Below are 11,967 nucleotides of genomic sequence, written 5' to 3' on the forward strand. Positions count from 1 at the left end.
CAACCAGTGTCGCCTGGGTGGATTGTGCCATCGCCATAGCGGATGGCCGTAAAGTGGGGTGATATCTCTAGATAATTAGTCAATTAACTGACAGTTGACAACCTCTTAGGAGCGCTGATAAGCGGGCAATTTGCTGTCTCTCTATCTCCAAGACACTACTGGATTATATGCATGGCCCACTGGCATTTGCCTCTACTAATGTGACGTGTTGCATAGGTATCTGTAATTTACATCACCCTATTCACAACACTTACAAGAAAAAACAATGTAATAATGAGTCAATTTTGCCCGTCATGAATATTGTACAAGATTATAATTTTGAAATAAAAAACATAAATTACAACCACGAAGAAGACGCTGTTATATTGCGCACTCCTTGACCCTAGGCAACCAATTAAATTTATATCTTCCGCTTGAGAGACCTAGTCATCTTTGTTTTTATGAATATTTTCCCATTGTCTCTCCTCTCAGAGACTTTCTAAATCCTCACAATGGGCACCGCTGACAGTTATCTACCTCCTGCCTTGAGCACGGAAACTATCACCTCGTTGATCCTGTCGTTGGATCTCCCTGCGCCAAGCTCTATCGAGCCGCTGCAGGTTAATGCCGCCTTTCATTCTATCTATTTCATCCATTTCGCTTCAGCACAAGGTATCACAGCACGAGAAAATAAGGATGGCACCGCTACGCTCGTGCTGCGTGTTTCTGGACGCCAGCTACCTGGCATCAAGACACGCAACGAAGTGGGCGTCATGACCTGGATCGGCAAGCATACCTCCATTCCCATACCGGCCATCATCCGGTACGATGCGACGGAGAATAATGTGATCGGACATGAGTTCACACTACTCGAGATAGCGTCCGGCATCAGCGTCGATCGCATCTATGCAACGCTATCCGATGAGGTCAAGACGCAAATGGTCCACCAACTGACGGATTATCTGATCGAGCTGCATGCACAACCCTGGAGCGAGGGGTACGTGGGCGGGCTGACCCTGAAACCGACGGGCGAGATTGCCTTCGGACCACCTATCGACGAAAACTTTTGGCAGACGGCGGACCTAGACAAGTACTGGTCTGCCTCGGCCGGAGTCAAGAGTACAGAGACGCTTGAAAGTCTGAATCCCATACCAGCCGAGGGGTTCTTTAGCTACACCGCCTATACGAACGGCTGCCTCGAGCGGTATGTCCATGCGATCGAGATCCATCCTTCTCTGGAGCCCTATCGCGACTTGATCCCTCAGATCCGAGAGTTCATGGCGCAACTACGGCGGCAAGGCAACCAGACAGAGCTCAACCGTGTCGCCTACATCATGGCACACAAAGACCTGCATTTTGCCAACATTATGTGCGACCCGGACCAGCCAGGGTGTCCAATCACCGCGGTCCTAGACTGGGAGTTCAGCGGGGTAGTTCCCGGCCCGAGGTGGAACCCCCCGCGAGCATTCCTATGGAACATGAAATGGGACCCTGACGATAAGGCAGAGCAGACCCGCATGGAGCGATTGTTTGAGCATACCTGCCGCGAAAAGGGGGCAGAGCATATTTTGAAGCAGACTCAGCTGAATGCAAAGCAGGAGATGATGCAGACGGTGGTCAATCACATTCGAGCTATTGTCGAGGTGTGCCCGCGAGGCCAGGCGCAGGACCGCGTGGCCCACTGGCGCGCGGTGGCGGAAGCCGCCATGGAAGGATTTCAGGCGTGATGTGTATGAACGTGATGTGTATGAGGAGAATTATGTACAGATCAATACATACTGTTTTTCACCTTTATTTACCTATTGTATTGTATTGTATTGTACTGCATTGTATTGTGTTACGGGTTTGCATAGCCCTAATCGCCCGCGAGGGGCGAAAGCCTTCTGATATAACTCGGTCTCCCGGACCCCAATAATTCAGACTAGGGGGTTCCATATGCCTTGTTCAGATTGAACAAGGCCGTTCACAGCTCACCCTCATCGGAAAGCGTGTCCAAACCTGCCACGTGGGCTCGACGGCTTCTCCGCGCTGTGCAAGCACTGTGACTTCCAACTTTTCTGCAGTACCACAGCAGCACCGGCAGTAAGGCCCTCCGTCGTGCAGCACATCTCGACGGCCTCCGTGGCTTGGGTGCATGGTGTGGAGTGAAAGGATTCTGTACGCCGCCTCTTTGTAGTTGCCCTCATCAGCGAGACGAATAATATAACCAATATGTCGTGGATCGAGAGAAAGCCTTTCATGATCTTCTCGGTATTTATCCGGGACTGAGACGTTAGCTATATTATTAACTTGCTCAAAGCAACCCTCATTCCTCCAAGGGTCGGAATCCGATTCCATTGTGGTGACCCTAAAATAGTCAGCTATGTTCTCTTGTGTCAAATTCTTTAAGAGAAGCGAGTTCAAGGCTAAGTATCAATATATGGCCATCATGAAAACCATGCGTGAACTTGGGACATGCTGGGTTTCATGTGGCTTTTTCCAGACACGCGACGCCCAAGCCCGATATGGATATCACCCTGACGAGTCCCAAAAGCCGCCGATTTACGTATTATACTAGTGTAGCATGTAAAAAACACCCGAAAAGCTCTTCATTTATGTGTTCCATTATAATTAGACAAGGGTTTGAAATCCGAGATGTCGTTACATATCGAAGCTGACCTCATGAAAACAAGCTCGACACGTATTGCAACAAATCGATCCTTGTAGGGGCAGAGATAGCCTTGATAGCTGCGGTGAAATATGGAATATCCACTCCATTGTAGGAGCAATTTTTTCCATGAATACCAAGTGTAACAGTACCGAAATCGTCGTCGCCGACGATGGCCTCGTGGATCAACATCTCTTTGTCGAGTGAGCCGAGGACCACTGTACTGGCCGCTTCTTTGCTCAAGAATAGATGGGGTAAAACGACATAGCCCAGGTCTTTGTCACCTAGGGTCAGATTGAATGTCACGCGCCCCTAGACATGTCAGCAATTTTATTTTTATAGAATACGAGGAAATTCTGAATTATTTTCATACCAGCTCAACAGTGAAAACACCCGGGTTGCGCACGGCAATCGTGGCATTGAAATTGTATCCATCAACTGGCGGATCCAGGAGGTCTATGCTGGTGACGTTGAATGCGCCATTGCTATTGATGAAATCTGAAAAATGTTAGATAAACCGGGGGTACGTAGATATCGGATATTTTAATCTCACCTGTAACATTGTAGCCTAATAAAAAATGGTTAGCCGGCTTCGCAGACATATGGCATAAAGCGCAAACTCACTGCCCACGTGCATGATCTTTCGAATATTCAAATGAGCGGTCGGCAAGCCCCCGAGATGCAAATCCGATACGCCCTCCATCAAAAGAGAAGAGCTTATGTTAGATGCCGCGTTGGTGGCAATTTGCGACATACAGTCGACACAAGACAGTTCCAGGTCTTGGTCTATATCCAGAGTAGCGCCATTGCCGAATGCGATCTCAGGAACGGAGAAAGCACCAAAGACCTTGTTGGTGTCTTTGACACGACATGTCGCATTGAACGGGTCTAAATGACCCTTTCCACTAAATCCACCCCCCATTGCAAGGGATTTCTTTTGCTTGACGTGGAAGGCCGTTGGTCGCGGGTTGGTAATTTCAAGGCCATCATAGCCGTACTCGTACTTGTTGATATAATCCTCTGCAAAATGAGGGATTCCGACATAGAGGCTGGAATGATTAACGTTAAAATTCCGCATTCTCCAAGGAGAGACTTACATAGGGAGCACAGTGACGAGGACAATCACACAGATCGCGATCAAATAAACCCACCAGAACCTCTTCATGTGTGTTTTGAATCGGTTCCATAATGTCGGCTTTGCAGGTGCTGGTTGGGCCTCATTTACATCGGAACTGTATGAGATATCGGATTTTGACATGGCGTAAGAATGTCAGAAATCCCGCTAAGTCATGAAAATCATAAGATAACAGTGCGACAATTGCTGCTCATGTTATATTCAATCAAGATGGCAAACGATCGCAAAAAGCAGAAAATACGGTTGAAACGAGAATTGAAGCCAATAAATCAGGAGTTTGGAGATTCGCGATTTGCCATGTCGATCGACCCACTTTTTCACATGAGAGAGGTGAGATGTTCGAATTGGATATATAAAATATCGTCTGGTGTGCCACAGGGTAAGTAAGGGCTATCAGTTCAATTATAGGCCTCGGTGTGAGGTCATAATGCAAATCCCGGGCCCGAGTGCGCGTTTCTATGCATATTGGTGTCCAGCATATAGATGTCGCAGTAAAGAAGCTTGGGTAACACGACTCTTTGGCCATTCGAGAAGAAAGTCGACTAGACCAATCAGATGTTGCGCTGATAAGCGAGCTCATCGGCGCTTGGCCCAAAAAAGGGTTAGAGGCTCGTACATTGTCGTACCGGATACGATCAGTACTGTGGCATCTGTCGATCATGCACATAATAGGCGCATCGGCCGAAGGGACCTCGGTTGTGGATATCGAAAATCTGGGGATGTTGGACAATCGACTTTTGATATTATTTTAAGAACATATGCACTGCTATTAATTCAAGCAAAAGGTGGTCGGCATAGATAATGTGTCTCGTTCATAACTGGTGCGTCGCTTTTCGGAACAAAAACAATGTACATCTGAGGTGTGGCAGCCACGGGACATGACGAGTTTGATCTGTAGCAGACCTAGCAGAGAGATTGGCTCGAAGGTGTTGGTCAGAATATGTTAAATCGCCTCCAAATGTAGAGTAACTGCTCTCTGGACTTGGTAAGTACATGCTCCTATAGGGATGTCAATTGTCCGAAAGGCGTGGCAATTCAAAATGAAAAAGAAGCGGAAACCGGAAATGCAGCGAGTTGAAGGAAATGTGTAATCAAATATATCTGTCGATTATCATAAACAAGTCTCGCCTAGAGTATGCCTAGAGCCACAGAGACTACAACAACAAAAGCCAAAGTCCCAAATATGAGCATGTTTTTCACCGCACATCTATGGTGAATCTCCATCGTCTTAGCAATCCGCTCTGCCCACGCCTTGGGAGGGTTTCCATTCGGAAATTCGCTCGCAGGTACCGGTTTACTCAAGAACTCGCAAAGAGGCTCCCATCCATCCTCCACAGACCACTCGAGCAGGCGATCCTTAGGCAGGCCAAGCCCTCTTACCATAGCAACATGCTGCTCATAAACCCACTTGCCATTCGACTCGAAGCTCCCTCTAAAGAATCGCGGCATCATGGTTCTCGACATCGTCTGACGAATCCAAAATAGTTCAGCACTGAACCACGATTTGCACCAGTCCCAATCCATGGGGTTTCTATCAAAATACCCCATTGTGTTTTGCATACTCGCTTGCCACCCGTCAAGATCGCGGCGGACATTCAGAATGACCTTTGCATGGGGATAGGCTTCGATCAGCTCCAGCGCGAATTCTGCCGCGAAAAGATCACTGACGCCAACGCTGTTGAGCAGGACTGTGTCGAAGTCTTCGGCTGTCAGCTTTTTGGCTGTGCCAGTAGTTGTGGCTGTGGTGTATTTTTTTTGCAGAAGCTTATATATCGCTTCTAGTGATGAAGGTGGGAGAATTGTGTCGAATCCGTGGTGGGTATGGTTTACTCCTAGGACGTGTAGAGCCTCGCGGAGGCTGTCAGTTCCACTTCTTGAGATTCCCACAGCTAGTACCTGCATCTGGCCTTTGCGGGTACCGATGGTTGGCGGTGGGAGACCATATACTGCATGGAGGATTGAGTCGGTAAACTTCATTGTGAGTGAGGTATAACAGCAGCCGATGCTGAGCAACCGCTTGTTTAGAAACCAAAAGTAGAAAATGAAAAACAAGGTAAATAGAAAAAGGTACAAGACTCACCTGGGCAGTGATGGTTCATTTCGACGTTGCTGATGTGAGGCGCCACATGATGCCTATTTAGGTGCGCGGCCTGTGCACCCGATTATATTCTATTCGCTGCGAATACTATAGCATATACATTTTCGTATATTCCTCAAGATGGAGATCATGTTAAGTCATGATACTGACTTCTTTGTAGACTTGCATAATTCTTCAAGTCTGAATACACCCAATTGTTGAAAATTTGTCTGTTGCGTAGAAAGTGTCAAGAGTCGTAACTAATGTTGTCAAGCGATTTGTCGCTTTTTTAATCGATGCTTATTCCCGTAAGTGATTATGTCTGGCCAACATTTGAAGTATCCGAGTCTCTGATATCTCTTGGGCAAATTCTGTTAGTAAAAGACACCTAAAATAAAGGCATTCTACCCACAACGACTGCTGCCGTGCAGAAACCATCATCTTGCTATGCAAAGTCCTACGAAATTGTGAGTTGGAGTGATTGGAATCATACCGTAGTACTTAGGAGGGCGCGGATCTCCCCCTAAATGCTTGCCTGCCTGAAGCAAAGTGCATAAAAGTCTCAGGAAGAATTTTAAGTTGACGAAATGCGACAGCCTAAATCTGGCCGCCCGTATCAACTAGAAAATGTGCTTTCCTAAGATCTGTATAACAGTATATCATTCTCTCGTGGCTGGAATCAACATGGTCTAACTTCGATGGGGTATTCTAACGGCCTTTAGAACCTAAAATATGAATCACGTTAGCTCTAAAACTAATCTTAACCCCACTGACGTCTCAATACATTTGAAACCAAACATCTCATGCTCGATCGCCGATATGAGTGGCATTGTCGATTTTTTCTCTCCAAAGGAAAGGGAAACACATGATGCAATACTGAGGTTATCCGAAGTCGCCAATTAAGTCCATACGTGCTGATGGTTCTCAAACCCTTTCCGCAACCATTCTCCATGAAAGGAAAGTGTAATGTGAGATATTGTCAACATGCGGGACGGACAATAGATATTAAGGACAACTGTAGTATATTTTGAGGTCTAGCGGTCTGGTCGAAAGGTGATTAGTTTGTGGCTTGCACATATCTCTTCTTTCAGAACATCATGTTGTGCCTTGGAATAAAGAAGGATGCTTCCCTTTCTATGTGTGCTTTGAAAACTTTGACCCCGAATACCTTCCTTCTCGCGAGGAGCTGCTTTGAATCTGGGCAAATTGTTCTGGTGACAAAGAACGAACGGCACCCAATATATTTAAAGAATATGGACAATGTTCTTAGCTATTCCCCTTGTCTCCTTTCTCTTTTGAGTTTTTGTTTTCTTTATCTCGCTGTTTACCTTAGACTATGAGGTAAATGCATAGTTATAAACGTACTCGATGACTCGACCTGGAAAAGGCCATCAAATATATTCGAATCATCTACGGCCCTCGCACCTTTCAAGCCAATTCTTTACTTTTCAACTTCCGCCACAGCAACAATTCACCATCATCATGACCAATCCAATTGAAATCAAGCCTTCTTCACTTGAGCGGGATTTCCAGACTAAGTGTAAATTGCTCCTGTCTAACCTAGAGGAAGAGATCGACGCCTTGAAGACCCTCGATGGGCCTTCCCCACTTCGCGTGACGTTGGCCATCGAAAATCTGAACATACTCTATAAAGAGGTGGAGGTAGTCCAGAAACTTGGTCTTGATATGATTAACTTGGAGCCGAACTGTCGTACTGTCGTCGGAAACCGCAATTATCACGGTAAGTGTACGAAGTTTGCGAGTAAAACTGATCGGCTTCGCAGGGTCATACTTATTTTGAGAGATGTGATGGTAAGCTGGCCGAGCAGGCGGAAATTTTTGTTTCAACTGGTTGATGACTTGGTTGAAGCTAAGGAATTTTGAATCGTTGAATCGCAATCAATGGGTTTCTGACACCTTTTTCTTTTCTTTCCAAACGTATATAGATATGTAAATACCAACATCCTGGGACAAATAGATAAGGCAGGAGTGGTGTGGCCTCGGAAGAAACTGATAAATGACGAACGGAGGGGCGAAAATGCTGAGTAGATTCGACTTGATCTATTTTACTTGGCCTCAAAGGAGCCATTATAAACTTTCGTTCTCCCCTGCAGTCCTGAATTATAAACAGATCCAGGGTCTCCAAAGGAGGCGCCGGTGGCGTTCTTCAGACTAACGTAATATCTTCCATCGCCAGCCTTTGGGAAGCTTAGCCGCAGATAAACCTGTGATTGGTCAACGTGCGGAGAAACCCTGCGGGGAAATGGCTTCGACTGTACGCTAGACCTGTTTCATTTCTGTGGTTGCAACGCTGATTGGTCCCTTCCTTTTACCCCGGGTTACTTTAAACCGAAAAGCCAAATCTTCTCGGGAAAACAGATAGCGAGGCATGAATTCGTTGAGTGAAAAGGCACATTGGGCCCCAGATTTCAACATCGCTCTCATGTTCGATCGTCGAAGAAAACATGGAGCTCCGTGGCAAATATTTACACTGGGCAGTGACAGCTGCAAGCTGTCAAGCCTTTCTCTTACTAGGCTATGACCAAGGAGTCATGAGTGGCCTGATCGGCGCCAATAACCAATTCGGACGGACGTTCAACAACCCCGATAGCACAATGCAAGGCCTCCTAACTTCCATCTATGACATTGGTTGTGCGGTTGGTTGTCTTCTCAGTCTTGTTATCGGTCACCGTTTCGGTCGTCGTAACATGATTATTGCTGGCGGTTCAATCATGATAATTGGAACCATCATCCTTGGCAGTTCTTATACCGTCGCTCAATTTCTCGTAGGCCGCGTCGTTACCGGTATAGGCAATGGTATCAACAGCAGTACCGTCCCAGCCTACCAGTCCGAACTGGCACGACCTGAACAGCGCGGTATGCTGCTCTCTGCACAGGGTACCGTCACAATTCTCGGGCTGTGTATTGCATACTGGCTGGACTATGGATTGAGTTTCGTGGACTCGCCGGTCCAGTGGCGGTTCCCTATCAGCTTTCAGGCTTTCTTTGCTGTTTGTTTAGTTTTGCAGATGATCCCACTGCCAGACTCGCCTCGCTGGCTCTGCGAACAAGATCGCAGTGATGAAGCGGGCTCGGTGCTGGCTCGTCTCCAGATCGAGCAACCCGCCAACGAGTCGAACCCCGATGTCATTCATCTCCGTCGCCAGATCGAAACATCTATTGAGATCGAGTCTGCCGGTGGGCCATTCAAGTATAAGGAGCTTTGGTCAGGCGGCCAGATGGGTAATCTTCGTCGCATGATCTTGGCCGCTGTTGTCAATATCCAGCAGCAGTTCACTGGTAAGGGCTCTTTGTTCTTCCGTGGAATTATTGTATTGAATCAATCTTACCAGGCTCAAACATGATTAATTACTACGCTCCCAATGTGTATCAGGTACGACTATCCCCCAACTCACGTTCCCAAATATATACTAATCGCACCTCGTTATAGAATGCGATGCACCTCTCCCGCAATCTCTCCCTGGTGCTAGGCGGCTGCACCTCCCTTGCATATCTCGTGGGCTCTATAATTCCTCTATGGAGTATGGATAAATTCGGTCGTCGAGCATCACTCATGCTATCAGCCGCCGGTCTCTGCTTCTGCTTCGTTATGACTGCAATTCTATTATCAATCGGTACTGCGAAATGTGCATACGCGGCCACCGTTTTTGTCTTCGTTTTCCAACTATTCCTTGGTATTGGTTATCTGCCAGTCCCTTGGTAAGTCACAACCGTCTGGAATTCCTCTTTTCTTTATCATTGCTCACAATGGAGCAGGTTCTATCCATCCGAGATCTCAACCACGCGCATTCGCGCTCGAGCTCAGGCTTTCGGTGGCTTTGTCAATTGGATTTGCGTTTGTATGTTGCAGTCTAGCCAGAAACGAGTTTTGTTGCTGACTTGTCCAGTCATTGTTGTTCAAATCACCCCGACAGCTATTAATAATATTGGCTGGAAGACGTTCATCATCTTTGCCTGCTTCTGCTTTGCATGGGTTTGTTACCTTCATTCTGCAATATATATATATATGTTTCGCAATACTGACTTCAACTAGATCCCTATGGTGTTTTTCTTCTTCCCTGAGACTAAAGGTCTCGAGCTTGAGGATGTGGATCACCTGTTTGAGAAGGGTGGAATCACAGGTGGCGTTTGGGAAAGCAGAGGGTTCCCTGTTCGCCCTGGGCATCACCGGGCTATGAATGAGGAGAGAATCGAGAAATCAATTCCCGAGAGTGCTCACATTGAGGTGTAAAATAAATTTGGTTACAAACAGAGGCACTGGGTTATATCTCTCTTTGCTGTCAGATTTTCAGTCAAAAGTACCTGAATATATTAAAGAACTCCTGGTGCCACTACATATTGTCCAATCATACATGAAATTACTATTTTTGCAAATGAAACCTCATTTCAATCGACCTTTAGTACAAATATAGGGGGGGTCCCAAAGGGCTGTAAAATTACATGATAAATGCTCCGCCAAAAGGACCTTTGAGAACATACCACAAAGTGACAACCAAAAAGGTGGTTGAGCTCGATATTACAACACAGAAGTGAAATCCTAAGCATATCTTCCGCGCGAGTGCCTACGGATATGTCTCTTGACTTTGTTCTTGGTGGCCTCATCCTCTCCACCCTGGCCCCAACCAGTTGGCGGGTTGTTTCCGGGCAAACTTTCCAAAACACCATCAATCAACTCAGGAACAAGATTGGGAATGTTGCATGTAGTCGAGGCATCGTTGAGGAGGCCAGCATCAGCGCACTTATCCATCCCCGAATCTCCTGCATCACAGTTGTCAATAATCTTCTGCAAGACTGATTCATCCCAACCAGAGATCTATATTCAAATTAGTCAATTGTCTTAGAAATATCATAAAACAGATATGGGGAACTCATAGACTCACAAAGTCACCATGAAGCGAATAGCCAGTCCGATCACCGTTACTGAGAATGAAAGGCTGCGAACCAGTTCCCTCCGTCCACATATCAGCGAACAACGGCGTATTCCAGTATACTTCATAGAAGATATGAGGAACATGGATCCAACCAGCAGGACAATTAGCCTTTCCACCAGTAGTACCCTTACTACTCGGGAAGACCATGTTGTTCTTGTAATCATGCAATCCAGCCTTGGGGTTATAGCACGACGGAAAATGAATATCCGCACGCAGTGGGGACGCATATCCATCGCAGTTCATGTGTGGGAAGCCAGCGCCGGCGCCGGCGTTATTGGGGTCTTGAATGCCAACTCCGTGTAGTCCGTCCGAGTCTTTGGGGTAGGAGGGGATATCGTAGGATGACCGCGGACATGTCCACTGGATAGGCTGGATAGGGCCTGCGTTTGTGTCTAGGACGTTGGCTGCTCCTCCAGGTGGTGGTGTGCGGAGGGAGCTGTTGCCGATGAACATGCGCAAGCCGACGGGGAATGGCTTGATCTCGTCGTCTGTTGCTTCGAAGAAGTAGTAGACGTTCATGTAGAACATGGGCACGGAGAGGAAGCTGCCATTGGTGGCTTGGAAGTAGAGCGAGGGGGTCCAGTAGTTGCTTTTGTCGGCGTCGACCAGGGACGAGGTGCATTTTGAGTCCATCAGGGCGTCATCGGTCATGCTCAGATTGAAGTTGCTTCCACCTTGGATGGCGTGCGAGTGCGTTGCTGGCTTGCCCGGGTCCATGATTGGGTCCATGCGGCCCATCGTTAGGGCTCCTTTGCCATAGAAGTGGTTCACGGCGAAGGTGCGCGAGTCTTTTGCGAGCGTTGAGGCGAAAAAGATCGCCAGGGTCGCCAGGATGGCAGAATTGAAGTGCATTATGGCAGTGATTGAGATAATTGTGTCAGAAGACAAGATGTCGCTGGCTAAGGATGCAGCGAGGAAAAAGCTATCTTCGATAGAATTGAAATTAACGGCTGCTCAAGTACCAGACTTGAGGTAAAAGAATGGACAGATGATGATATCGACAACAAAAACAAAACCAGGGGACATTTTTATATAGCGAAACGAAAACTCGTTCTCGTTCAAAGAAAAGCAGGCTGCAATTTCAATAGATGAAACTCGGTGTGAAGTTACTTCCTTTGACGGTTGATGGAATATAATCAGGGTCCAGGCCAAGGACTCCACATGCTGTCAATAGGCC

At 47.0% G+C, this 11,967-nt stretch overlaps 6 protein-coding genes across 6 annotated transcripts; 2 read left to right on the forward strand and 4 right to left on the reverse strand.

Moving 5' to 3' along the window:
• Positions 1-491: 491 nt before the first annotated feature.
• On the forward strand, positions 492-1,706 carry N7529_010453 (phosphotransferase family protein; the record flags this gene model as incomplete). Its single annotated transcript, XM_057245980.1, has 1 exon — positions 492-1,706. One exon carries the CDS (start codon positions 492-494, stop codon positions 1,704-1,706), a length of 1,215 nt encoding a protein of 404 aa, XP_057094243.1.
• Positions 1,707-1,900: 194 nt separating this feature from the next.
• On the reverse strand, positions 1,901-2,316 carry N7529_010454 (uncharacterized protein; the record flags this gene model as incomplete). The annotated part of the gene is made up of 2 exons (XM_057245981.1): positions 1,901-1,918; positions 1,954-2,316. 2 exons carry the CDS (start codon positions 2,314-2,316, stop codon positions 1,901-1,903), a joined length of 381 nt encoding a protein of 126 aa, XP_057094244.1.
• A 322-nt stretch (positions 2,317-2,638) lies between these two features.
• Positions 2,639-3,884, reverse strand: N7529_010455 (DUF3712 domain-containing protein; the record flags this gene model as incomplete). Its single annotated transcript, XM_057245982.1, has 4 exons — positions 2,639-2,938; positions 3,000-3,111; positions 3,247-3,675; positions 3,724-3,884. The coding sequence occupies 4 exons, from the start codon at positions 3,882-3,884 to the stop codon at positions 2,639-2,641; spliced, it is 1,002 nt and encodes a 333-aa protein (XP_057094245.1).
• Positions 3,885-4,889: 1,005 nt separating this feature from the next.
• N7529_010456 (sulfotransferase family protein) lies at positions 4,890-5,738 on the reverse strand (the record flags this gene model as incomplete). Its single annotated transcript, XM_057245983.1, has 1 exon — positions 4,890-5,738. The coding sequence occupies one exon, from the start codon at positions 5,736-5,738 to the stop codon at positions 4,890-4,892; it is 849 nt and encodes a 282-aa protein (XP_057094246.1).
• A 1,582-nt stretch (positions 5,739-7,320) lies between these two features.
• On the forward strand, positions 7,321-10,090 carry N7529_010457 (sugar porter family MFS transporter; the record flags this gene model as incomplete). Its single annotated transcript, XM_057245984.1, has 7 exons — positions 7,321-7,579; positions 8,374-9,138; positions 9,192-9,232; positions 9,290-9,558; positions 9,616-9,698; positions 9,747-9,832; positions 9,893-10,090. The coding sequence occupies 7 exons, from the start codon at positions 7,321-7,323 to the stop codon at positions 10,088-10,090; spliced, it is 1,701 nt and encodes a 566-aa protein (XP_057094247.1).
• Positions 10,091-10,396: 306 nt separating this feature from the next.
• Positions 10,397-11,642, reverse strand: N7529_010458 (DUF1996 domain-containing protein; the record flags this gene model as incomplete). Its single annotated transcript, XM_057245985.1, has 2 exons — positions 10,397-10,672; positions 10,740-11,642. The coding sequence occupies 2 exons, from the start codon at positions 11,640-11,642 to the stop codon at positions 10,397-10,399; spliced, it is 1,179 nt and encodes a 392-aa protein (XP_057094248.1).
• Between the last annotated feature and the right edge of the window lie 325 nt (positions 11,643-11,967).

This window comes from Penicillium soppii (assembly GCF_028829465.1).
Source record: "Penicillium soppii strain IBT 18220 chromosome Unknown utg000007l, whole genome shotgun sequence".
NCBI lineage: Eukaryota > Fungi > Ascomycota > Eurotiomycetes > Eurotiales > Aspergillaceae > Penicillium > Penicillium soppii.